Source organism: Rattus norvegicus, chromosome 7, assembly GCF_036323735.1.
Source record: "Rattus norvegicus strain BN/NHsdMcwi chromosome 7, GRCr8, whole genome shotgun sequence".
Classification (NCBI taxonomy): Eukaryota; Metazoa; Chordata; class Mammalia; order Rodentia; family Muridae; genus Rattus; species Rattus norvegicus.
This window is the reverse complement of record NC_086025.1, coordinates 9,296,280-9,323,473: the sequence shown is the minus strand read 5'-3', so window position 1 is coordinate 9,323,473 and position 27,194 is coordinate 9,296,280. Positions and strand designations below refer to the sequence as shown.

The following is a 27,194-nucleotide window of genomic DNA, read 5'->3' as shown; positions in this document are numbered from 1 at the left end:
CGATGCCCAGAAGAGGGCATCAGGCCCCATTTCAGATGGTTGTGAGCCACTATGTGGTTGCTGGGAATTGAATGCAGGACCTCTGGCAGAGCAGTCAGTGCTCTTAACCACTGAGCCATCTCCAGCCTGAAGGACGTCCTCTTGTTCCTGCAAGGACGACCTGCTCCAAGAGTACAAGGCTCGGGGCTGGGGATTTAGCTCAGTGGTAGAGTGCTTGCCTAGCAAGCACAAGGCCCTGGGTTCGGCCCCCAGCTCTGAGAAAAAAAAAAAAAAAAAGAGTGCAAGGCTCACGTGTGTTTCTACGTTGCAGGCCTGATGGCTAAGCTGTTTTCTGATGCTGCAAGAATAGATGGGGAGTCAGGAGGCCTGGAGGCTGATGCGCAGAGAGCCCCCTGCTAACCACAGTTGGAACAACCCCAACCTCTCTAGGTGGAGTTCTTGAAATATTTTGTCAGTGACAGGCCCAGACATCCACCGACTTTCCTTTCCTTTGAGCCAAGGTCTCACTATGTAGCCTGGCTACCCTAGAACTCACCATGTAGGCAGGCTGGTGCTGGAATCCAGAGATGTACTGGTCGGGTGTCTCCCCAATGCTGGATTCATTTCCTTCTGTGTGTGGATGTTTTTTGTGCATTCTTTGCAGCGCTACAGGGGGCCAGAGGGGGCAGCACACCCTCTGAACCACAGCTTTGCTTGTGAAGAGCCACTTAGGCACTGGGAACAAAACCGGAGTCCTCTGAAAAGGTGGTTCAGTAGTTAAAAGCTCTTCCAGAGGTCGTGAGTTCAATTCCCAGTAGCCACGTGGTAGCTCATGACCATCTGTAAAGGGATCTGACACCCTCAAGACTAGACTGCAGCTGCTGATTCCTATTTGAATGGAACTGCTGATATTCTGACAACAAAGAGTGAACTCCTGCCCAAACAACTATTTCTAAACATGTCCACTTCACCCATTTTTTCTTCTACTACCTCTGGTGGGTAGTTGGCTAAAGAGAGGGTGGGGAAAGATATGGGCAGTGACCTCAGAAGAGGTTAGGCACTATAGGGATCCTCAAGGGGCCAGCAGAGATGTACCTGCTGTGAACATCAGAGAGCTGTTATAATTCAGAAGCACAGGCTGAATGAGCTGATCTTGGCTAAGTGTGGCCTTGAACTCTGATTCCCTAAGTCCTCTGAGCCCCTGACCTGTTGTTGAGCTTTCTTTTGACTGCAATGTTGAATTTCAGATGGGCATGGAAACTTGGGCCTCTCATGCCAGCACTCAGGTTGAAGCAAGACCCTGAGCTCATGACTTAGCCTGAGCAGTACCTAAGAGCATGTCTCAGGAAACCCAACTACTATGGGGCTGCAAGGCTCTAAGCAGAGGCCAAACTGCTCTGTTTACAGAATTGTTAACAGAGACCAACTTGGCTTCTGTTGACAATTCTTGGAGACAAGATGCTCCGAAATGAGGATCTTCACACAGGTAGGACAAAGTCCTCAAGGGTGGGCCAACCGGAGGTAAAGGGGGCTTACCATTGCCTGATGACCTTAGTGCCACCACTGGGAGAGGACCAACCATACACACCCTGTAGCACAGGTTTTCTCCCCACAACTTTTTTTTTTTTTTTTCCGGAACTGGGGACTGAACCCAGAGCCTTGTGCTTGCTAGGCAAGCGCTCTACCACTGAGCTAAATCCCCAACCCCAACAACTTATTTTTAAAACAGGGTTTCTCTGTCACCCTGATGGCCTGCCTCTGCCTCCACAGTGCTGGGTTAAGGACTTGCACCTTGCCCAGCCAATTAAAAAAGTCATCATGGTTTCTGATTCAGGGCACACGAGTATATCTGGTTGGGTATGTGACAGGCACATAGATGAAGGCCAATGCCCTCACGTTCTGGGGTGCCCATCACTTACAATTCTCACTACTACACCCCAGCTTGGCCAGCCAAGTATCTGCATTGCCAACAAGGAGGATGGCCTAACACTGTGGACTGACTGTAGTTACACCCAGGCTGAGGTCTTTCTGGCCACACAGAAGCTGGGGTTCCCACATTGCCTGTGCCCACCATTTTCCTGTCATCTATGGAAACTTGACCGCAGGCACCCTCTGAGTCCCAAATGCCCCCTGCAGTGTGGTCCTCAGCAGGGGACAGGCAGGCGGCTGGCTTCTTGGTGGCATGGCTAGGCCTCCAGGCCTCTTTTCCCATGAAGTGTGCAGGCTAAACACTCAAGAGCCCATGTCAATTGCATCTGAGGTCTGCTGTTCCCTGCCCCTCCATGTTGTGTGTGTTAGCTCTCAGGGCATTGGGGCTCAGAGGCGGACACAGGAGCAGAGCGTCGTCACTGTCTTTATTCCCGAGGTGGGCTGTGCCCACAGGGCCCATCTTCCTACTGGCTACCTACGACACACTCTGCTCTGACATTCCCTGCCACAGCCTGGTGCCATCATGGCCCCTACCAGGTCAGCTCTCTTTCGATCTCACCACCTGTTCCCAGGGCCAAGAAGGGGCGTGGGAATACCCACGTCCACTGGACAGGCTGACCCTTAACAGAAATGGTGCTGGTGGCTGTTTCAGGGCTGATGGCACAGTCCGAGGGCCAATACTTCAAACTCCCTGTAACCCCACACACTGAATCCCCATGAAATCGAGAACAGGACAGGCACAGAGGGGTCAACGTCTGTGTCTGCTGCCTAGACGGGGATGGAGCAGGACTGGACACAAAATAGGACTGGCTGATGTCTGTGAAGACGGAGGGAAGCTGGAAGAAGAGACACGGATCGTCGGTCCACACGCTGGGCACAAGTCACAGGCCTCAGTCCTATGTGGCACAGGCCACTGGAATAAGGCAGGCAGGGGCACCTGCTGGGACCTGCAATCCAAGCGTGGGTGGGCATGGGATGCTGGCGCCCTGCTGGGCTGGCAGTGGATGCTTGGAGGGTTGGAAGGAGGGGGATGAGAGTCAGCTACTCAAGTCCCTCTAGGAGGAACCTGCAGTGTGGGGCTCAATGACCCCACACACCCACCACAACCCCTCCCCCTGCAGCTTCCCTAGTGGCTGGAGGAACTGTGCTGGTTTGTAGTCAAATGTAGACTCTTCCAGGAAGGTGTGGAGCCAGTTACGAGTACAAAAAACAAAGGGGGAGGGATGAAGAGAACACAGGGCGGGGGGATGAGTCCGTCTTAACATGCAGGTCCAGTTTCTCTCTTGAGCAGCCCGATGGAGAAATTGCTAAAACACCAGGAGGCCGCGCGCGGAGCAGAGGGGCCACTCGGGTCAGCTGCAGACAGAAGACGGACAGTGAGAGTCACAGCCAGACAAGGAGTCCATTGAGGGACAGCCAGGGACTCCATGGCTTCAGCAAAACTTTTGATATGCAAACGTGGTGGCACACACCTATCATCCAGCACTCTAGAGGAGGAGGCAGGGGCATGCACTTTTGGCAGCTCGAGACCAAACACCAAAATGACACAAAGCTAACCACCAGAACTGGGGAACCATATGACTAGTCAAGCAGTGGAATAGGAGGCGGGGACCACAGACGGGGCACCCCTGGAAACCGCCAGTCACACAGCAGCTTGGAGAACTTAAAGCTCCAGGCCAGGCAGTTCCAAAGGTGCTGAAGCTGACACCTGAGAACGGCCATGACCATACATGTCCATGCACACAAACACATGAATAAAAGAATACAAACAGAGCTGGGGCATAAGCAGGGGTACAGCCCTGCCCCGGAATCCCCCACCTAGACCTTCCCTCCCTGTAAGGGGCTGGGGGTGTGGTCAGGGAGGAACACCCGCACATATGAAGCCCTAGGTTCACCTGCCCTACTACTGAGATTAAAAAAATGACAGAAAGGGGCTGGAAAGTTGGCTCCATGGTTAAAAGTACTGACTGCTCTTCCAGAGGTCCTGAGTTCAAATCCTAGCAACCACATGGTGGCTCACAACCATCTGTAATGGGATCCAATATCCTCTTCTGGTGTGTCTGAAGACAGCTACAGTGTACTCGTACACATAAATAAATAAACAAAAATATTTACTAAAATGATGGAATGGTAAAAGTGGGGTCACCACTCCATTCTGGACAGAAAATCCCGGGGTCCTCACAGGCAAGGACCCAGCACAGTGGTCTCACCGTTGTCACTCTTGCTGCTCCTCGTGGCTGGCACTGGGTGTCCGGCTGCGCACCACCTGGCTCCGGATTTGCTCCACGAACTCTGGGTTCTGCTGCTGCATCTGCTGTGCAAACTGCTGGCCCCTGCGATACCCAAGACACAGACTATGCTTCCCCACTCCTACTGGGCCCTCCTTACTAGGCCACCCTCCCACGCCCTGCCCTCAAGTGCACGGGCCTTCCTTGCTCAGGCCGTCTCTCCCATTCTCACACACATACCCTCCTGCTGACTCCCTCACACACCCGAGTCGTGAGTGCCAGCCCCTTCCCAGCCATCAGAGCCATCCAAGTAGTACTCACGCCTGGATGAGACTGGCCAGGTCACTGTGCTGTGGACTGCTGCCTGGGGTGCCCAGAGGGTTATGGCCTCCAGAGATCATTCCCGACATGCTGCAGGGGAAAGAACTGAGCACAGGGCCACAGCCACTGCCCGCTGCCCCCCATAACTCCCGGTCCAGCCCCACTGCCACGCCCCCTTCTTTCTCAGGTTCTAAGCTGGGTCGACACGTGGTGGCCATGGCTGACACTGTGGGGAGCTGCCAGGAAGTGAAATACAACTTGGACACCCCATGGAGAACAAGCCAGGAACACCAACAGTGAGTGATGGTGAGAGAATCCTGTATGACTGGAGAGGAAAACCAGCCCCGCTACTCTTCACCAAGGCAGAGCTGCCCCAGGGATCCCAATCTGGGAACAAGACTAACATTACCATGTTCACAGTGGTCAGAACGAGACACACTGAACATTACACAGTCCTGAACAGGAACATGGCTCTGACTCACACTGTAGCACAAAGGGACACCAAGAATGCTGTTTCAGTGTGAGAGCCAGGCCCGAGGCCTGCATTCGATGAGGGTCAACGGAGAGACAACATACAATTGTTGGGGTTGGGATGTGGGGAGAAGCTGGACAATGGTTCATGGGGACAGAAGGCTCTCCAAGTAAGACAGTAGTAGCAGCTGAGTGACACTGTGGCAGCCCACAATGCCAGTCTCATTCGACGTAAATGCTGGGCTAGTCCACTTCATCCAACCGGCTAGTTCAAGGTCAGCTTAGCCTACAGAGTTCCAGGCAAGCTGGAAAACTCAGGCTTTCTCTCATCAAAATACATTAAAAAATAAGGATTAACTAACTAACTAACTAACTAAATAAATAAATAGGGAATGGTTCTACAGTTGGAGCTCTGGCTACTCTCATTTAAAAAAAAGATGAGGGGGTTGGGGATTTAGCTCAGTAGTAGAATGCTTGCCTAGCAAGCGCAAGGCCCTGGGTTTGGTCCCCAGCTCCGGAAAAAAGAAAAAAGAAAGGAAAAAAAAAAAAAAATGAGGGTCACATGCCCCGCGCAGTGGTCACAACCATCTAACTCCAGCACCAGGGGACCTGATGCCCCATCTGGCCGCATTGGGCACTGCACACATAGTACACAGACTTACACACATCCACACACATAAAGTAAATGTTAAAACACCAGAGACACACTGCTGTCACTGTGTTGTAGTACAGAAGCACCAGGGCAGGGTCACTTACAGCTGCTGGAGCTGGGGGCTGTTCATTAAGCTCGAAGCCTAAGAAGAACAGAAGGCATGGGAGTCAGCAACCTCGGAGGCAGGCAGACAGACAGACTCACTCCCTGGGCAGTCTCTCACAGACACTAATTCCTTCCTCTGCAATGCTGAGAAGGGCTCTGGTCCGCACACCTCCCACATGCAGGACACCAGAGCTGTGCCCACGCTCCTGCGGGGTGACACCCAGGCTGGTCTGAACTGGTCATCCTGTCTCCGTGCCCCAGTGGCTCTCAGTCCTGTAGCACCATGCCGAGCTGAAGTCAGCCTAGAAACAGCTATGTGTGCTCCCGAGAAGCCCTGGACTACACGGATGCTGCTTCAGTCACACACACAGCAGCAGGCAGAGGCCACACCCCTCCTAGGGGCGTCCCCACCCCCCTTCTTCCAAGAGTCCTGCTCCAGACAGAACACATTCAGCAAGGATGCACAACAGCTCCTCCTAACTGATGCGGCGGCACCCACGGTACAGAGAGAATGGTGAGACCACAGCTGTGGCCTTGCAGGGACCCAGCAGGCATACTGTGCTGTAGGCTTGCTCTTCCTGCAGTGAGGCTCCCGATGCACTCCCCGTGGGCTCCCGTGGGCCCCAGATGTCCTGAGATACCTCACCAGGAGGCAGGCCTGAGGCAGGGAGCTAAAGGTGCGTGCCTACCATAGTGATGAAGTGCGGGTTGTTCAGCAGGCCAGCGATGTCTAAGCTGCCCACGCCGCCCGTCTGCAGGAGAAGCATCAGTCAGTGATCTAGTCTGGAGCCAGGCTGGCCACTCTGGTCCCAACAAGGCCGCCCGTCACTGTGAACACAGGGCAGGCTGCACCGTGTCTGTGGCCATCGCACCTATTACCACCTCACAGACCAAAAGGTCCCTGCTGCATGGCCCTGGCTCCATGACCCACCAACCCAGCGTCCTGCCCTGTGTCTGAGGACCCATGAGGAATGTCTGAACGTCATCCTTGCAGATATTTCTACCCACAGTATCCCAGGTATCCTCACCAGCCTCAGCACTACCCTTCCCACGCCCAGAGCAGGGGCTCCAGCCTGCCCCCCCCCCCCCCATCATCCCCCTCAAGGGATAGGCTCACAGGGCTCGGCGCCTCCCGTAACTTCAGCTCTGCGATCTTGAGGTTGGACTTGTACGTGTCGTTGTCAGGGTCCAGCTCCAGGGCCTTCTTGTAGTACGCCACAGCCTCCGCATGTTTGTTCAGGCTGGACAGCGCAAGGCTGGGGAAAAAAAAAGAGTTCCAGGTGAGCCATAATGGGGGCCAGATGGGACCTAGTGCCAACCCACCCTGTCTAGGTTGGGGAAAACAATGAATTCACACGGGAGGACAGAGAGCCACACAGGGGAAGGGCTCTACACTGGTGTGGGGGGACCTGCTGCTGACTGTCCAGCTGGACCACAGCTCGCTGCACTCACCCCATGCGGCCATAGGCCTTGCTGTACCCGGGATCAATGCCAATGGCGCGCTCACAGTCCTGTACCGCCCCCACGTAGTTTCCCAGCTTGCTGTAGGCCGCAGCTCTGGAGAGAGGAAGCCATCAGTAGGAGACCCCAGGGCCTCCACAGCAGGCCTCGCTAGGCGCTGGTCTGTGGCAGGAAGGTGGGTGCTGTAGCCCACCACACTGGGACCAGAGGCTCAAAGCCCACACAGGACTCGGCAGGTGTGCAGGGCTCCGTGACACCCTGCCTCACACTAAACCAAGCTGGAGGAGATCACAGCAGCTGAAGGGTAGCCTGCCTGTCAACCAGAGCCACAAGGACAGGCACATCTGCGCCGTCCATGTGTCTGCTGGACTAGACTGGCTACACAGCTCAGGATCCCGTGTGAGCGTCATGTCACCTCAAAATGATGTCACTCCTGACCTCCGCTCTCAGCGCTGAGCTGTGGCTCTGCAGTCGGAACCCCACACCCACTGCTCCCCCCATCGCTCCCCCGTGCCCTCTGGCCCCATCCACACCTGTTACAGAAGTAAACGGCGTTGGCGGGGTTGAGCTCAATGGCTTTGCCATAGAGGTGCACTGCTGCCTCAAAGTTTTCCAACTTCATCTGCTCGTTACCTGCAGGGAGAGACAGGAGCCCAGGCTGGCCCATGCTGCCCATCCAGCACCTATCTCCTCTGGTCTAAGAGTCCCAAAGGGAGATTCAATCCTCAGGTGACACTGGGACTATTTTCAGGTGCGGGGTCGTGCATCCTAGGCTGTCCTCAAACTTATGATGCAACCAGCTTCTGATCCTCCCCACCCCCACCTCCCCCTATGTGGAGATGACAGATATGACACTAAGCCCGGTGAATGTGGTACTGGGGACAGACACCAGCTTCATGTGTGTCGGGTACATGGTGGTAGTGCCAGGTGCATGGTAGTTCGCTGCAGCATCTGGTGACGACAAAAATCCAGCTTAGGCAAGCTTGTTTTCCAGCCAAACACATCCCATGCAGAGCCATGGATAGGGAGGGCCAGCCTGGGTTAAATGCCAAGCCCCCCTGCTCTGGGGGTCATTCCTGGCCTGCAATAAAAGAACTGCTTGGGGTCTGCCTGAGCATATGATTGGGGTGAGACCCACTAGCCACAGGCCATGGGGGCTTTCTCTGTTCCTTCTGGGTTGCCTGAGACAGGGTCTCTGTGTAGTCCTGTCTGTCCTGGGACTGCTCTGTAGACCAGGCTGGCCTCGATCTCACAGAAATACTCCTAAGTGCTCTGGTTAAAGGTGCGAGCCACCACACCACGCTCTTTCTTAATTTCTTTTTAAAATATCTTTTCTGTTTTGTTTTGTGGATAAAGTCTTTTTTTTTTTTTTTAAAGATTTATTATATATGAGTACACTGTAGCTGTCTTCAGACACACCAGAAGAGGGCATCAGAGCTCATTACAGGTGGTTGTGAGTCACCATGTGGTTGCTGGGATTTGAATTCAGGACCTCTGGAAGAGCAGTCAGTGCTCTTAACCGCTGAGCCATCTCTCCAGCCCCGTGGATAAAGTCTTATGATGTAATTCTGGGTGGCCTAAATGCACCATGTGGATTGGGCTTGTCTTGAACTTAAGAGATTTGCCTAAGTCTGCCACTTTAAAGCTGGATATACATATATTATTCTGAGTGGTGTGTGTGTGTGTGTGTGTGTGTGTGTGTGTGTGTGTGTGTGTGTGTGTGTGTGTGTGTGTGATGTATGCAGGTGCAGTGCCCACAGACACCAAAAGAGGGCACTGACCCCAAAGCTGGGTTTAGCACCAACTGTGAGCTAGCTGCCCAAGAGAGTACTGGGAAGCTGCCCAAGACCCCTGTAGGAACAATGCATGTTTCTAACTGCCACACCATCTCTCCAGCTCCCCTCGACCCCATGCACTTCTAAAAGCAGCCCCACCCCCACCACTGGGACCTCGATGACCTTGGCTATATCCCTTCAGCACTTTGCACAGGCCCCATGGGGACATCTGTCTCCCTCACCTTCTGTTTTAAGGCGCTCTGCCTCAGCTGAGTCCTCCTCAGAGGGTGGTGTCCTGTCAGGGCCCCTCGGGTCCTGTGGCATCTCCTGCTAGGGGTAAAACAATCCCACTGTGCCCTGCCACACCTGCCCTTGCAGGATGCCACACAGCCCAGAGCACTGTCAAGCCTCAGCACAGGATGGCTGGTGACCTGGTCAAGTCCAAACACCCACGCACGTTGTCATCGTGACCACAGTCAAGGGAAGCCGGGCTCACCTTGCTGGCAGTGGCTGCTTCAAATATCTCTGGCAGGGTCTGCGGGAGAGCAAGGTCACTGTCCTCCAGCGTCACCCCAAAGGCTGTTTCCAGACACTGGATGGCAACTGTGTGGGATATGAGATAAGCCAGCCTCACTGGAGCCCACAGGAAGTTCTGGCATCTTCCATTTTCCTTGAGATAGACGCTCATGTAGCCTAGGGTGCCCTTGAACTCTCTATGTAACAAGCACGTCCCAGAAACCCTGATCCACTTGCACCCATTTCTGAGTGCTGGGTAACAGAGGTGCCCTCCCTTACACACAACTAGGTCAGTGCTCTTCCCACCAAGCCCCAGCCCAGCTGTCATGTCTCCAAACAGGCCTGAAGCACCTGGCCCTGTACCTCAGTCCTTCTCAGTCACCCCCAGTCAGTCTCTCAAGACACACATGCTCACTAGTCTGCTCCTGTCGAGTTCCTGAAGGCAGAGGCCCGAGCGGGGTGTACCCTCTGTGGGGTCACAATGCTGGGGCTTGGTGTGACCTCAACTATCAGCAAAGGTCTGTCTTTGGGAACAGTGCAAGGCACTGTGGAGAGGTTAGTGTCCCTATGGCCTGGGGCAGCCACCCTTCTCAGAAGTGGCATCCATGCTGTGGATATGCAGTTCTTGGAGAGAAACTGTCATGCTGCAGGGAAGTTGGCTAAGACAGGAAGTGAGTAACTCGAGTTTCTGGAGCTTCTAAACAGAGCAGATGTAGGAGGCCCTCTCATACACATAAGGAGGAAGGTTGCCCTGAGCTTCAGAGATGCGGAGTTTAAGAAAGGCCTGCCCCAAGCCTGCAATCTGTGGCTTAGGGAGCTGCCACCCACGCTGGGATGGTCTCTGGGGTCACAGCAGTCTGGAGTGGTTTCTGCTCCTGTAAGTGACTTACTGGGCTTTTTGGTGCTATCTATGTTTGGTTTATCCCATCAGAGGCAAATGCATGTCACGTCTCCCCAGGAATATGCTAACAATGGGGGAAGTACAAGCCATGCCCTCAACAAAGGAGGCCCATACCAGGGCCCACTGGCTACTGAGGCTGCCCCCAGGAACCACTGTCCTGTGAGACATGGGTCACGGGCACATTAGGGGCTGAGGAGCACGAACACGTACCTCCGCTGCCCACAGAGAACTGGGGACTCAGTCTGCCAGAGAGGAGAGCAAGGAGAGCCAGGGCACCAGCGAGATGTCAGATACCCACCACTCTCACCGTGAGCCAAGGAAGAGTACAGGAGCCCTGGAGGCTGGAGCCCACGGGCAGGCTGGCTGTGGTGTCTGAGCCCTGGCAGAGGCTGGCAGGGCAGCAGCCCAACTTACCCTCTAGGCTCTCCTGGGCGTCGGACGAGAGCCCACCGTGCCGCAGCTGGCCATGCAGGAACTGGATGATGGCATAGGCCAGGCGCTTCCTGTTGTCCATCTCGAGGCTGGTGAGGTGGCACTGCTCAGGATCTGTGGGGAGAGCCCAGAGTGTTAGGCGAGGAGCCAGCGATGAGAAAATCTGTCCTTGTGTCATGGGTCCCTGGCACCTGACCACTACCAGAAATGGTCAGTCCTAGTGTCAGGGCCACTGTGTGGAGCCTTCCTTCCTCCCCCATGACAGGTGGGGACGCCCTGGGCATGGAGCCACAGACTTGCCTGTCACACAGAAACGACTCCATCACTGCAGCATGGTACTGGAGAGGAGAGTACACCTTGAGCTGACAGTGCTGCCTCTGGGCTCTCTTTCCTCAACTCAGCCTTCTGCAGCATCAGCCAGTCAGTGCACCCAGCATGGCGAGCAGGGCTGTTTGCTGGGAGCCCCAGCTTGTCGACCCACCCTATACCCAAAGCTTGGGAGGTGCTGCAGCTCACAGCCCTGGTCTGCAAGGTCCCTGCCAATGCTGTGTGGTGACACCAGGACAGTTCTGGACTCCAGAGGGACAGCTAAATGTGGCTCTTGTGACCACCTAGGAGTGACTTCAGCCCAGGAAACCTTCAGAGGCAGCAGGTGTCTTCAGTTCCCCGGAAATGAGCTGACCTGGCACCAGGTGAGCCAGCAGAGAAGTGGGCACGATGTCGAGGCCACACCCCTGAGCCTCAGAGGGAGCCATTAGGGGTGGGCTGGCACTGACAGGCGCCCTCGGAGAGAGTGTGGACAGCTGCACAGCAGCAGACATCACAGGACAGAGGCAAGGGCACAAAGACAGACACTTGGAAGCTGGAGGGATGGGGCTCTGCCATGCCAGTTCAGACTTGTGGCCTCTAGTCTAAGACAGAAACTGGCCCAGAGTTTTGGCACCTAGCATGTGATCACATGACAGCCACCATAGTCCTACATGTAATCGAGAGGCTAGCTCAGCTCTGGGTCAAAAACCATAGGCATGGGACTCTCAAAGCCAATGAGTAAGAGGCTCTGTGGGCCTCTAAGCTCCACGTCATAGCCCCCTGTGTGCGGCATCTGCGAAGCGTGGCTTATAGAAAGCTCACAGCCACTCAATCGTATGCCCAGCTCAGCACCCCATGCCTCATTTTCCTTCTGTCACCTATAGACATGAAGCCAACAGATATTTATAGGTGGTGGGTGAACAGGGTGGCAGATTCTGGAGTGGAGGCAGTGATGTGGGTACATCCTTCTGTGGCCCCTGTTCCCACCAGGCTGAGTGACTTCAGGCACTGGTGGGTGCTGGTCAACTACTACAGACATGCTTGCCTGGCCTGGGCGGCCCAGCATGAGGCCATGCATGCCAGCTGCACCAGCTACTGCTGTGCTCTCAGCCCCTCAACTAGCACCTAAAAGAACATTCTAGAAACATTCTTGGACCAATACCTGAGAGGAGAGGAGTCTGATCTCAAGCTAACACGAAGAAGCATTTTGGGAGACTGCTCCCAGGCTGGTACCCACAGCCCTGGATCCCATAAGCATCACCTGCCACAGTGTCCCCATAGCTTCTAAATGGAGAGCCTGAACCACAGAAGCCAAGTATAACTGCCTGCCTTTGGAGACAGGGTCTTCACAGAGATGACCAGGTTAAAGTGAGGCCAGAGTTAAACAAGTTAAAACAAAACAGAAAAATGTAGATGGGCACGTGGCCCAAGCCTGTGATCCTCAGGTGTCTGAGGCAGGAGAGCAGTGTTGAGTTGTCAGTCTGAGTTGACCAGTAAGGACTGGGATGGTGTGTGCTGACACACATCTTTATTCCCAGCACTGGGGAGGCCGAGGCGAGCAGACTGCTGGGAGTCAGAGGCCAGCCACGGCGACATGAGGAGACCTTGGCTCAAGACAAGTAAGAAAACACATAGCTGAAGGCAGAGAATGTCTCAGAGGCTAAGCTGCTCTTGCAGAGGATCTGCACCCCCAGTTCCCCGCACCCACAGATCCAGCCCCAGGGATCTTACACCCTCTGCCCTAGACACAGGCACACAAATAAACAAGCTTTTAAATCCAGCAGAGGTGGCCGCTCAGTCCCTAGTTCTTGCCTGGCAACTTTTGGCCCTAGCCTGAAAACATTACTATAATGTATATTTGAGACCCTTCTCCATGGGGACCCTGTATGAAGACAGAAATGGAATGGGCCTGCAACAGCCGCTCCCCTCAGAAGCCACCTGCCCGCCACCCAGGATCAAGAGTGAGTTCTGGGGGTTGGGGATTTAGCTCAGTGGTAGAGCACTTGCCTAGCAAGCGCAAGGCCCTGGGTTTGTTCGGTCCCCAGCTCCGAAAAAAAGAAAAAGAAAAAAAAAAAAAGTGAGCTCTGCTCCATCTCTAGAGGACCCTCCATCCTCCTGCCAGTGCTCTACGATAATACAGCTAGCTCAGACCTGGCCTCAGGGTCCAGCTATAAGGACAGATGGACCACCAGAGACACAACCTAGGGATCAAACAAGGGCGGTGGGCTGAAGTCAGAGGACAAAGCTGGACCTTTAGCTCTTCCAAAAGGAAGCCTCTCCACACAAGCATCCACTGGACAGGAGCCTGCCAGGCAGGACAGACCCACCTGTCCTCCCAGCACTCTGGAGCTGAGGCAGGGACAGCAAGCTCTAGGCTGGCCTGGGTCATGGTGAGACCTTGACTAAGTGGGCCAGAAAGGTGGCTTAGTCGATAAGCGAGCTTGCCCAAGCCTGGGTCCCACGGAGGAGAGCTGACTCCTGAGCTGTCCTGACTGTCACACAGACAGTGCTATGGCACCCACACATACACGTAAATGTAAGCAATAACTGGAGCTGGGAGATGGCATAGTGGGCACAATGCTTGCTCTGCAAACATGAGGACCCGAATTCAAAACCCTAGCACCCATGTATGAAGCTAGGCATGGAATACACTTATCACCCAGGGCTAGGGTAGAGACAAGGAACCCAGGGTGATGTCTGACCAGGGAGCACCCAGTGTGGAGTGGGAAAAGATCAGGAATATATGTTTGTCCTGTCAGAGAACATCTGTCTTCCATGGAGGACATGGAGATCCTCTGAGTGAAGAGGTGGGGCTTGCTATTGCGTTACCAGACCTGATTTGCGGGTCCACAACATGGGTCTGTGAGCCAGCAGGCAGTCACCACTCAGGAGGGACAGTAGCCCTAACAAGGCCCCACCCCACCCAGCTGTGACCCAATGACCCTTTAGGCCACAAACTGCCTCCACTGGGGGTGTCCAGCACCTGACATCCATTGACTTCCCTCTGCGGTCATGAGGGCCCAGTTCTCATAACCCAGGCCTGTGGGTTTGGCGAGGTTCTTTCTGGCTAAGGGACAAGACTCTCAAAGGCCTATTATCTCAGAACAGTGTGGGTTTCATGACTGCAGCTGCCCACCACCCAGGCATGGTCTGGGCTGTGGGGCACAGGGGTGAGAAGGCAGCACCACCTAGTCCCAGGGTTCCCCTGGGAGAACAGTCCAATACCCCTCACTGCTCATGCACATCTCTGTCCCTCCTGTTTGTTCTGACACACAGTGTGGCCATGCAGCCCCAGACTCACTGTCTCCACCTCAATCCAGCTCACTGAGGACGGAACCAAACCCCAAACCTTGGCACACACAGGCCAGGTGGCTAAGTGGGAAAGACCCTGCTAGGCAGGTGGGCAACCCTGCTTCAGATCCCCAGCACCCACCCAACACGCTGGCTGTGTTTGTATGAACAGACCAGTGACCTTGGCATCAGGTGCGTGAGGGGACACAGGAGCATGGCTGGATTTTGCTGGCCACCAACCTAGTTCCAGCGTCAGAGGTGCCTGCCTCAAGGGAAGAGGCTGGAAAAGTCTGAGGCTAGCCCACTCAACAAATCAAGGTCCATCCCAGCTTGTGCAAATCCAAACCGAACCCAGCACAGCTCACGAGTGTCCGGCCCCTGTCCAGGACAAGGAAGCTGAAAAGGCAAGCGAGCTCACAATGAGGGGCATCACCCCAGAGACCTTGCAGGCCCTGCCCTTGCCTTGCCTGACTGCACCCAGCCTCCTTCCATATACAGCAGCTCCCCAACCCACACTCCCTGTCCATCTGCAAGGCAAGAAGATGTCACAGTACACAGCCCCAAAGACCTTGAGAGACCCTACACATGTACCTGCTGTGGGGACAGAGGTTGTGGCACTCCAAACCTCCCAAAGATCAAGGTGGGCCTCCCCCACACCAAATTAAAAACCTGAGAGCTGGGCTGGAGAGATGGCTCAGTGGCTAAGAGCACTGACTGCTCTTCCAGAGGTCCTGAGTTCAAATCCCAGCAACCACATGGTGGCTCACAACCATCTGATGCCCTCTTCTGGTGTGTCTGAAGACATCTACAGTGTACTTATATATATTATAAATAAAATAAATATTAAAAAAAAAAACAACCTGAGAGCTACACCACCCAGTCCTACCCTGCTCCCACACCTGTGACAGCCTCAGGCCTCATCTCAATCTGTGTACCCAGAACACTCTGGAGTTGCTCGAACCCCAGGTCCCATCCACATCACAGTAGTGGCAAGTGGCAAGCTGAGAAGGCAGGTCTCTAAGCTACGTGAAGTCTCCTGGGGAGAAGAGCCCCTCACCTTATGAAAACCTAGCTGGGCAGAGGCTGAGACCCAGGCCTGTGATCCCAACACTCAAGGATGCTGCTCAGGGGATTGGGGATTTAGCTCAGTGGTAGAGCGCTTGCCTAGCAAGTACAAGGCCCTGGGTTCGGTCCCCAGCTCCGAAAAAAAGAAAAAGAAAAAGAAAAAAAAAAAAAGGATGCTGCTCAGAAGCTTAAAGCCAGCCTGGGCTGCACAGAGTTTGTCTCAGAAAATAGAGCAGGCGGTAGGGACAACTCACTGCTCAGCACTGCTGCTTTTCCAGAGGGTTCAGTTCCCAGCAACTACATGAGCCATTTACAACCACCTGCAACTCCAGCTCCACAGGACCGAACACCCTCTTCTGGCCCCCGTAGGCTCTGTGCGCGTGCATGCACTTCACGAGTGCGCACACACAAAATCAAGAATAAATCTTAAAACAAAAAGCTGAGCATGCCCACACATGCCTGTCATCCCAGCACTTGGGAGGATTAGGGGTTCAATGCTAACCTCGGCTACAGTCAGAGGGCAGCCTGGATTACATGTGGCTGGTGTGTGACACTCTGCCAGGAAATGCTATGATGAACCCTTGGCCTGAGTCCTTGGCACTCAGAACTTCCTGGGTCCCCAGTTCCATACTCAGGAGTGCAGGATCACGTCAGGAAACGCTCCGGACAGGCAGCCATTGCACCTCCAGCACCAGCAAAGCCTGAGTACTTGGCAGGCCGAGGCAGGAGGACTCCCGTGAGTACAAAAGTGGCCTGGCTGACAGACTGTCTCTGCCTGCTCCCCTAACCTCTCAGCTTCCCTGAAGATCAGTGTGGCAACCGCTGGCCTTGGCCACAGAGTCCCACTGAAGTCTGGTGAAGCTGCCTGGGCCAAGTCCCAGTGGCTGACTGTCGCTCAGTTAAGCCCTTGCATGCAAGAGACCCTGTCTCCAAACAAATACCAGGAAGGCCTGGCACATAGCTCAGGGGGAGCCAAAATCTTGCCACAGAACACCAGCTGGGCCCTCAGACAGCAGCTCCAGGATGCAGTCCAGTAGACGATCCCTTATCCTACGAAACAGGTGCACACACAATCTTGGGACCAACACAGCCTACGTAGAGGCCTTGATGGTGAGGAGCCACTGGGCTTGGGCTCCATTTTAACATCAGCACTCAATATGCACCATTGGCTAGGCTCGAATTTAGGGCCATCCCCCAAGTCTGCTTCCGGAGTTCTAGAATTATAGGTGTGCTTCACTGTCGGCTACCAGTGCACTGGTGTGTGTGCATGCTCGCATGCGTGTGTCCATGTGTATTTGAGTGTGTTTATGTATGTATATGTATGGTGTGTGTGTGTGTGTGTGTGTGTACCTGAGTGTATTGGTGTATATGTGTCTGTGATGTATGTGTTTATTATGTGTGTATGGTGCATGTGTGTGTATGAGTGATGTGTGTATATGTGGTATGCAGATGTATGTGGTGTGTATATGTATGTGTGTGTAGTATGTATATATGTGTGTGCATGTAAATGTGTATGTATACCTGAGTGTATGTGGTATACATGTGTCTGTGATGTATCTGTGTGTATTTGAGTGTGTGAGGTGTATGTGTGTCGTGCATGTGTGTGTACATATAAGTGATATGTGAGTGACTATGATGTGGTTATGTGTGGTGAGTGTGGGGTGTGTATGTGTGTGTCCACACACATGTGGAGACCAGAGGTAGATCCCCTCCAGGCAGCATGTCATCTTTTAGAGACAGTGTCTGTCCCCGGGACACAGGGCTGAATGAGGGAACGAGGCAGGTTGTCCCAAGAGCCCAGGCTGTCCCAAGAGCCCAGGATCTGCCCACCTCCTACCTTCCCTGCACTGAAATTCCAAGTGCCTCCAGCACTTTTGGCTTTCTCATGGGTGAGTGCAGGCACGTTGCTCACTGAGTTGTTTCCCCAGTAGAAGCACTGTTCTGTGGGCAACGTTCCCAACCCCATCCAATGTCAGTGTCCCATCAGATGCCCCTTCAGTTACACCGATCACTAACGCCCACACGCACTGCCCAGGGTCCCTGTAGATGAGAACGAATGACCAAGAAAAGGAAAGACGGATCAAACACATAACCAGAGATCGGGACAGAGCAAAGCAGGAAAGTCATCTCAACACTGGTGTCCTCACCAGGCCACCAGACCTTTGCTAATGGACCATAGGACAATCAACCTCCAGGTGACAGAGACATGACTTTGTTTTTATCCTTGCTAACATTTCATTTTGGTTTTCGGTTTTTCAGGACAGGGACTCTCAATCTGGCTGTCCCGGAACTCACTGTATAGACCAGGCTGACCTTGAAATCTGAGATCCTCCTCTCTCTGCCTGCTGAGTGCTAGGATCAAAGTCGGGCACCACCATGACCTAGCTTTTGAGACAGGAGGATTTCACCATGTAACCCAACATGGCCTTGAACTCCACTCCCATCTTTCTGCCTCAGCCCCCTACAATCTGAGATGACAGCCAGCAACCCAGCCCACAACTAAACGGAACCACACTAACATACTTTTGAAATTGATTATGATGCCAGATGTGGTAGAGCCAGGTCCAATCCTGGGCAGAGGCAGGAGTTAAGACCAGCCTAGTCTACATAGTGAGTTCCAGGAGAGTTAGAAACAGATGAAGACCTTGTCTCAAAAAACAAACTAGCTAAAACTAATTAGGCTATTCATTTTCAAACGGTCTCACATTGCCGTCCATGTAGGTATCCAAGGCTAGGTCTTGGCTATCCCAAGCTGGGCCTGAACTCCCAGTGATCCAGCTGCCTACCTCTCTCAAATGAAAGACTGGATTATACACAGGTTATGGACCAAAGGTCCAGGCTATTCCTTAGAGCCTTTGCTTTTGGTTGTTTTTGTTTTCTAAGACAAAGTATGTAGTCCTTGCTGGCACGGAAGTCACCACGATCCTCCTGCCTCTGCCTGTGTGTCAGCACACCTGCCTTACCATGATTTAGGAGAACAGCTCCTCAGAGAGGATAAGCGACCCTGTCCTAGAGTGCACAGCAGGCAGACAGCTGCTGGCTCTCTGCCCTTCAACCCCACACGCTGCCTACCTTTGGCACCCGAATCAAACACACCCTCCAAATGGGAACGAGCACCGACAACCGCTCAGACGGTGGTGACAACGTCCATTGTACAGAAGAGGAAAACTGAGGCTGTGAGCAGGCAACAGGCTAATCAAGGTCACCAGGGTGAGGAATGGCGATGTGAGAGGGTCTTAGACCCGAGGGGCCCAGAGGGGCCCCGAGGAAACTGAGATCCGCCCCTCACACCTAAACGCTGGCCTTTTCGTGAGAAAAAGTGACGGGGGGTGTAGGAGGGTGCGGGACGCCGCCTGCCTCAGTTTCCCTTCTGAGCCGCCCGCTCACGTGACCCTGAAGGGCGAAGAAGTCCCGATCACAAACCACCTTTGTTTCAGGGGTTTCCAAGTGCCGCGAAGCTACACCCACAGACACCTACGCCCACCCGGGGCGCGGCGGAGCCCCCAGCCTCACCTCTCAGTCGACCGAAGACCCGACCCACCGACGGCTGCGCCTGCGCACCGCGGCGCAGCCAAGCCCCGCCCTCAGGATCACCACGCCTGCGCAGAAAAAAACATTTCCTGTGTAGATTCCTTTTGCGCATGCGACCAAGTGCTCCCTTCGCTCTAAAACAGAAGTGACATCACACGAAGGCGGGCACAAGATGGTTGTTATGGAAACTGCCCTCTGGAGACGTCACGAAGACCGGAAGTTAGTCTGACGGGCAGCAAGCGGGTCAGGCCTAAAGCGCTGTGGGGCGGCGGCGGACCCCAGAGGCACTAAGGCAGACCACGTGGTACGGAGTCGGTCACGTGATTTAGCTGCTTTCCTCAAGTCTGATTCAAAGCCACCAACTGGTGCTATGAAGTTATTGGTTTTGTTTTCTTAATTTTTTTCTTTTTTCTTTTTTAAAATGACAGCCTCACTAGCCCAGCCTGGCCCTGAACTCTTCATCCACCTCGCCAATCTTAGAAACTGGCATATCCCACTTTCTGTGAAAGTAGTGTTGATTACCACTAAGCAATCTACTTCAGTCATTTTATTTTATATTTGAGACCTGTTTACAGATTTATCTTTTCCATACCTCAACTTCTTTCTGATGCCTAAAAGAAAAAAATTAATGATTATCAGCCAGGCAGTGGTGGTGCACACCTTTAATCCCAGCACTGGAGAGGCAGGGGAATGGCTGTGAGTTTGAGGCAAGTGTGGTCTACAGAGCCAGTTCCATGTTATCCAAGACTACACAGAAAAACCTGTCTCAAAAAGTAAAAATGGTTTACCTTTAATTTTGAGTTGTGTCTTTGTGTGGGTGTCTGCATGGGAATACAGTGCCTGCAGAGGCCAGAAGAGGGCATTGGAATTCCCAAGGCTAGAGTTGGGAGCAGTCCCATCCAGACCCTTCTGAAAGCTATAAGCACTTTTTTTTTTTTTTAAGAGACAATGTAGGGGCTGGAGAATGGCTCAGCGGTTAAGAGCACTGACTGCTCTTCCTGAGGTCCTGAGTTCAAATCCCAGCAACCACATGGTGGCTCACAACCACCTGTAATGAGATCTGATGCCCTTTTCTGGTGTGTTTATATATAATAATAATAATAATAATATAAATATTAATAATATAAATATAAATTATTATTATTATTATTATTATAACACAGTGTGTCACTCTGTAGACTAGGCTGGCCTCAAACTGCACTACCCAGCTTGCTATATGTACTCTTCACCAGTGAGCTATCTCTCCTATTTTTGTTTTGCTAGGTCTTACTATACAGCTCAGGCTGACCATAAACTTGCAGAAATCCAGGAGGGCTGTCGTGGTGCTCACCTTTAATCCCAGCACTCAGGAGGCAGAGGCAGGAGGATCTCTGTGAGTTCCAGCACAGGTAGGGCCACACAGAGAAACCCTGTCTTGGAAGCAAAAAAGAAAAACATGAACTTATGTCCATCCCCCTGCATCACTGTCCAAGTGCCGATATCCCCTTCTTCTGTTAATCCCCTACACACACACTCTACCATTGATATGGTGCAGTTATAATTACAACACTGGGTGTCCGGGGTTGGTTAGGGATGTGAGATGTGCAGTAAGTCAGGATAGAAAACCTGGGCAGCGGTGAGGGACCTGAGAGGAGAGAAGATGTGGCCCCATTCACAGTCAGCTGCAGCCACTCCAGGGCAACTACCAACTCTTTAAGGTTTCTCCTCTTTCCAGGCTGATAACATACTATTTTCCAGAAATCTCACCAAGAATTCCCTTTACAGGGAAAGGATATAGACTTAATGAAACACCTGTGATTTCTGATTTTTATCACATTAGCTTAGTTTTAACTTAGAATCACTTAGCAAGAGTCTTCACGAAGTGCCTAGATGAAGTTGGTCTGCTGATGGGGTAGCCGTGATGTGAGAACGCCCGGGTCCATTGTAGGTGGTGCCATGCCTTAGGAAACAGGCATGGAAAGACACTGGCATTTGTCTCTCTCTGCTTTTGACTGTGGATCTGTGTAGCCTGTTCCAGGTCCTGCCTTGACTCCCACTGCCCCCGTCCCATGACGGTCTGTACCAAATCATCTCATCGAATCGCAACTCTGCTTCTTGAACTAGCTATGTCTTAGTCAAGGTTCTCTAGAGTCGCAGAACTTACGGGTAGTCTCTATATAGTAAGGGATGGCTTACAGTATGTAGTCTAACTCCCAAGGATCTAGCAGTGGCTCTGTCCCAGAGAGAGGAGCTCTTCTTTCTTCCAATGTCCTTATGTAGGTCTCCAGCAGAAGGTGTGTCCCAGATTAAAGGTGTGTCCCACCACGGCTGGGTCTGGGACTTGCTTTGTCCCAGGTGACCTTGAACTCAGAGATTTCCTTGCCTTAAGCTCCTGGGATTCATAGCCACTTTGCCTCAAGATCCAGGTCAGAAATTTGTCTCCCAGCCTCGAGATTAGGATCAAAAGTAATCCTTCCAATTCTGGATTGTAGTTCATTCTAGATATGGTCAAGTTGACAACCAGGAATAGCCACTGCAGGCCACCATAGGCATAGTGTCTTTGAGCATTATGCAAAGTTTACCCTTGTGTTATTTAAGTGCTGATCTCTCTGCCCTGGTATCTGTGTCAATCTCAGGACAGGGCATTGTAGTCCTTATACCAAGAGTTTCCTGTGACAAGTTTGTGTGAACAATTCTTACTGTTTATTCTCGGCCTTGTCAATAAATGCTCATCACCCAATGGCTGAGAAGAACAGAGACTAGTGTAGGACACGAGTCACCCAGAGGAAGGAGAGAGGGAGTAAGGGAGGTTCAGATAAGTGAGGAGGATGGAAGATTTAGAGCCAAGAGGAAGGAGTCGGGAGAGAGGTCATGGAAACACACCTGAAGCCCAGAGAGCCAGATCAATAATAATATGCAACTATGGTGGGACCGGCTAGGAGGTAACCAGAGTAGCATAGAAAACTAAGGCGTGGGGCTGGGGATTTAGCTCAGTGGTAGAGCACTTACCTAGGAAGTGCAAGGCCCTGTGTTCGGTCCCCAGCTCCGAAAAAAAGAACCAAAAAAAAAAAAAAAAAAAAAAAAAAAAAAGAAAACTAAGGCATTTAACCTAAGGCCACTATTGAAATGGAGTTTTATAAATAGGGTTGTTTTTTTTTTCTGTGTGATTATTGGGGAATAGTATAACATAAAGAAATACAGCCACTGGATTAATTCATTAGTAACATTTATATTAAGCATAATTCAGACTGCAGACATGGCTCAGTGGTAAAGAACACTGACTGCTCTTCCAGAGGTCATGAGTTCAACCACCAGCAACCACATGGTGGCTCCCAACCATCCGTAATGGGATCTTAGGCCCTCTTCTGGTGTGTCCAAAGACAGTGACATTGTATTCACATGCATAAGATAAGTAAATAACCCTTTTTAAAAAAAGAATAATTCATTTATAGGCCACTCACAAATTCTTTCCTCATCTAAGTCATGAATCTTTGTGTAGGTCCTAGCCAAGTCCTGAAAGATAAGGTCACACACGGTAACAGTGCAACTGTGTCTCTGTTCCCTCACTGATGATGAATGGAAAAATGTGAAAGAAATAAAAACAGACACAGGAAACCGAATGCATGAACACTGAACTAAAGTGAAAATTCTCAAGCAATGAAAAATATGAGTCCCACATAGTGGCTCCTATGAGCACTGGGGAGACTGAGGCAGAAGGACCATTGGGCAGGAGCTACTGGATGAGGTCACATCTCAAATGCCACTGCCCACACATGCACACAAAGAAAAATAGGAGTGATGTCTTAGTATTGTATTGCTGTGAAGAGACACCATGACCATGGTAACTTGTAAGGGAAATCATTTAGTTGGGACTGGATTACGGGTTAAGAGGTTTAATCCATCCTTTTTTTTTTTAAGATTTATTTTTATTTTGTGTATATAAATACACTGTGGCTGTCTTCGGACACACCAGAAGAGGGCATTGGATCCCATTACAGATGGTTGTGAGCTACCATGTGGTTGCTGAGAATTGAACTCAGGGCCTCTGGAAGAGCAGTCAGTATTCTTAACTGCTGAGCCATCTCTCCAGCCCAGGTTTAATCCACTTTTATCACAGGCAGACATGGTGCTGGAGATGGAGCTGAGAGCTCTATATGCAGATCAGCAAGCACCAGGAAGAGAGAGAGTGTCATTGGACCTGGCCTGAGCCTCTCAGACCTCCAAAGCCCACCCCTAGTGACACAACAAGGCTGATTTGTTTTGTAACGTGGCAACGGTGTGGTGGAAGGGGTGCCTTAGTGGGCACATGCTGAGGTAACCCCCCCCCCCGCCTAGTATAAAGTGAAATTTATTTGGGACAAGGCAAGTAGGAGTGGGAAAAGGAGTAAAGGCAGAGAAAGAAAGGGGACAGAGAAGGACAAAGAGTAGGAAAGAGGTCAGCTGAGAATGGGAACAAGTGGTGTGTGTGTGTGTGTGTGTGTGTGTGTGTGTGTGTGTGTGTACAGGGAGAGAAAAAGAAAGGAAGAAAGGGAGAGAGAAAGAGGAGGTATAGAGGGTCCTTCTCTGTCAACCAGACTTGTACCTGGCTATTGCTAGGTAACTGTAGGGAGGGACCTAGAAGAAATACTAACAAAGCTCACATCTCCTAATTCTGTCACTTCTGGTAGGGAACCCCAATGTCACTCAGGATACTCCAGGACCAAGTTCTCTGCACAAAGGAGATGTGTTTGCCTCAGAGGGACAAAGGGGAGGGATAAGGGACAAAGACAGGAGATAGAGGATGAGGGAGAAGGGGAAGGGCACAAGGGAGAGAGAGAAGGGGTGTTTGTCCCTGGAGAGGGACAAAGGACAGCCTCTGGATGGGGAGGAGACAGATGTGGCCAGTAGGAAAACGGAGGTTTACAAAGGTACAAGGGGTGACCCTGTGTTAGGATGAGGCGTTTCATTTTAATTAGGGCAGCCAAAGGGAGCTTCTCGTCACTAGACTGAAGTACTCTGAGAGCTGGACCTTGGCCCCAGGAAGACAAGCTGTCAACAAGAAGTCGGATCTTGGGGGCTAGCTTAAGGAGTATAACCTAACCGTTGTGGTTATTTGTGTTTGTGTGTTTAGCAAGGCAGAGGGACTGGGGGAGGGGGCAAGGCTTAGCAGAACCATATTTGTCGCGGTGCTTGGGCCAGCCAGAATCCCTTCACCTAGGAGACCACTATGGGAAGGGACCACTTTTTTTCAAACCCTCCCCACACATAATGGGAACTCCCCAGTCTGATACAAAACCTGACCACCAGTGCTGAATTCTCTAATCATCTTGGCTAGGAGCTCAGTGGGTACAGCACCCTGCAAGTATGCATAGGGCCCTGGGTTCCATTCCCAGGACTGCAGAAACCAGCTGTGGCGATGCATGTCTGCCCTCTAGCACTCTGTAGATGGAGGCAGGGGGGTCAGGAGTTCCAGGCCATTCTCTTAGCAAATTCTGGGTAAGCCTGGGCTATTGAGAGCACTGTCTTAAAAAAAAAAAAAGAATAGCAGGGGCTGGAGACATGGCTCAATCGCTAAAAGCACTGGCTAGTCTTCCAGGGGACCAGGGTTCAATTCCCAGCACGCTCATGGCACTTTAGAGCCATTTGTTAATTCTGATTCCAGATGCCATCTTGTAGCTGCTGTGAGCCCTGCATGCAGGTGGTGCAATGGACAAAGCAAGCAGGAACATAAATGCAAATGTGCATGCGTGCACACATTCACACGAACACGCACGAGGCACACGCACAGCAGAGGCAACTTGGTTCAGGGGGTAAAAGCATTTGCCACCAAGTCACATTTCAGTCTGCGCCAGTGTGCATGTGTGCACACCTGCACACATGCCCTGTGTGTTAAAGCATTGTGTGACATGTTTGTGGCAACCTGAGGTTGAGGCCCAGGGTCCTTCTCGTTCATTTTCCACCCTGTATCTCAAGTCAAAATCTCTCATTAAAGGAAGAGCCTGCAGATTCTGCTGGTCTAACCTAGGCACTTGCCCCTTCAGGCCTCCCCTGCCCTCTCCTGCTGTCAGCTTTTGTGGGAATTGGAGATTCAAACTCCCCAACACTTCCAGTGCTTTTCCTGCAGGTACTTCAACCCTGGCCTAGGAGTTTGTTTTTGTTTTTGTTTTTTTCGGGGGTTGTGTGCAGTGTGGGGTTGGGAGTAGGGACCATTGATGATCAGTTTCAGCTGTCACTTTGATTGGATCTGGAACCAAAGATGATCTCTTTGATTGCCTGTGGGAGATTTTCTTGATTGTGTCAGTCAGTTGAGCCAGGAAGGCTCTCAGTTTGATTCTGGACAGGACATTTCCTAGACAGACCCAGGGCTGTGCAGTTGCGAACAGATTGTCAGTATTCAAGTACCGCCATTTCTAGACCTCGGAACACGTGTGACGTATTGCTTCTCGGCTACTGCCCTGATTTCCCCACAGGGCCGGTACTTGAGATGTGCGCTAAAATAACCAGTCTCTCTATTACCCCACATTTTAAAAGTTTGCCTATGTGCTTGTGTGCACGCACTTAAATGTATGCTGTATGTGTGCGCACCATGGGCGCACAGCTCCTGCCGAGGCCAGAAGAGGACATGGGATCCCCTGGAGCTGTGAACTGCCATGTGGGTGCTGGGACATGAAGTCCAGTCTTCTGGACTTGTGTTCTTACTGTCAGTGTTTCTGCTCAGATGGTAGGGCAGCCGGATACACGGGATCCCAGGAACCACGCAGCTCGGAGAGGAAGCCTCCTCAGTAGAGGGGTTGTGGTTCCCAGGGGAGGGGATCCCCAGCTGAGCTCAGGAGCTCAGGAGCCTCTGCCCTGCCCTTTGTCTCCCGCTTCTTTTCTTCTTGGGTCTTCCGATGAGAAAGTCACACCAAGCAGAAAATCTCGTGAAAGAGATTTATTGGAGGGTCCAAGGTGTGGAGAGAGGAAAGATGCCCTCTGCTCCTAGGAGTGGACAAGAGGGAGTTGAGCAAAAGGCAGAGCTTATATAGGATTTCTTAGGAGGCAGGCTTTTCAGAGTAGAGATTTCCAGAGTGAGGATTGGTGGGATTTCAAGTTGTAAGCTTGGGGAGTTCAGGGATTGGTGGGTTTTCCTGCCCGGGATTGGTAGGTTTTCCTGCTCATTGACTGGTGTCTGTTTATCTCACCCCCTTTACCCTGCATTGGGCCCATGGGTTAGAGTGGGATGTCCTTCAGGCCACAGCCAGCTTTTGCTGAGGCACCATTTCTGTGGGGCTGCTCGGGGAGTCTAGAGATGAAGTGCTGTCACTATGGGATAGCTTCGGTAGAACAGCTCCTGCAGTGGTGTTTTTGAGGGGCAGCCTCTGTTATAGACAGCTCCTGTGACAGCTGCAGGCTGAGGAGTTGTCGTGGTGCTACCATTTTGACAGGAGCGGTCAACAGTCAACAGCTCCTAGGGGGGCATCTTAACGTGGCCTTAGGCTAGGGCAGCCCAGGCTTTGAGAACTTTTGCAGTACGCTGCTTATGAATTACAATTGTCTATGGAGCCATCTCTCTAGACCTCAGGTTTTGTTTGTTTGGCATGTGTTTTTTTTTTTTTTTCTAGACAGGGTATGTAGCCCAGGCTACCCCTGCAGGTTGCAGGTTGGGTCATTTTTTTAAAGATTTATTTATTTTATGTATGTAAGTACACAGTTGGTCTCTTCAGACACACCAGAAGAGGGCATCGGAGTCCATCACAGATGATTATGAGCCATCATGTGGTTCCTGGGAATTGAACTCAGGACCTTTAGGAAGAGCGGTTAGTGCTCTTAACCACTGAGCCATCTCTCCAGCTAGGTTGGGTCATTTTTATTTAACTTGGACTGAAATTGCAGGTGTATGTCAGCACACTAAGCTTACAAAAACAAAACAAACAAGCAAAAACTCGTGGAGGTTCTCACTTGCATTACCAGAAACTAGGAAACTGGGGAAGGAGGATTGCTATAAATTTGAGGCCTGCTAGCACTGTACATCAAATTCAGGCCAGCCTGAGCTACATGAGACTTTGTTTCAAAAAAAGGAAGAAGGAAGAGAGGGTTGGAGGGAGGGAGGGAGGGAGGGAGGAAGGGAGGGAGAGAGAAAGAGAGAGAGAGAGAGAGAGAGAGAGAGAGAGAGAGAGAGAGAGAGAGAACGAACACGAGGGAACGAGGGGAGCCTAGAGCTCAAGGTCATCCTTGGCTACATGAGGAGAGTGAGGCCCTGACTGAAGAACACAAAGAAATGAAATAAACGA

General features: G+C 52.0%; 1 protein-coding gene and 1 long non-coding RNA gene across 3 annotated transcripts; one reads left to right on the top strand and one right to left on the bottom strand.

The window, feature by feature from the left end:
• Positions 1 to 2,316: 2,316 nt before the first annotated feature.
• Sgta (small glutamine rich tetratricopeptide repeat co-chaperone alpha) lies at positions 2,317 to 19,093 on the bottom strand. 2 transcript variants are annotated; one of them, XM_006240996.4, is made up of 12 exons: positions 18,949 to 19,093; positions 10,753 to 10,884; positions 9,418 to 9,524; positions 9,164 to 9,251; positions 7,680 to 7,779; positions 7,138 to 7,242; positions 6,803 to 6,941; positions 6,375 to 6,437; positions 5,685 to 5,722; positions 4,458 to 4,547; positions 4,119 to 4,241; positions 2,317 to 3,264 (listed from the first exon to the last, which is right to left on the bottom strand). In XM_006240996.4, exons 1-11 carry the CDS (start codon positions 19,076 to 19,078, stop codon positions 4,124 to 4,126), a joined length of 1,110 nt encoding a protein of 369 aa, XP_006241058.3. In that variant the 5' UTR covers positions 19,079 to 19,093; the 3' UTR covers positions 2,317 to 3,264; positions 4,119 to 4,123. The 2 variants fall into 2 exon arrangements, with proteins under 2 accessions (XP_006241058.3, NP_073194.1); NM_022703.3 differs by having other exon boundaries at positions 3,060 to 3,264; positions 9,164 to 9,248; positions 18,949 to 18,976.
• Positions 9,519 to 12,859, top strand: LOC120093771 (uncharacterized). Its single transcript, XR_005487454.2, has 3 exons — positions 9,519 to 10,108; positions 11,036 to 11,462; positions 12,618 to 12,859. It is a non-coding gene; the product is annotated as an uncharacterized LOC120093771 (long non-coding RNA).
• Positions 19,094 to 27,194: the final 8,101 nt, after the last annotated feature.

Coding starts and splice junctions, on each gene's coding strand:
- Sgta (XM_006240996.4), bottom strand. CDS start 19,078: ATGCGCAAAAGGAATCTACACAGGAAATGTTTTTTTCTGCGCAGGCGT. Junction 7,780..9,163: donor AGAGCGCCTTAAAACAGAAG/GTGAGGGAGACA, acceptor CTCTCCCTGCAG/GTAACGAGCAGATGAAGTTG. Junction 4,242..4,457: donor CTGGCCAGTCTCATCCAGGC/GTGAGTACTACT, acceptor TGGGTATCGCAG/GGGCCAGCAGTTTGCACAGC.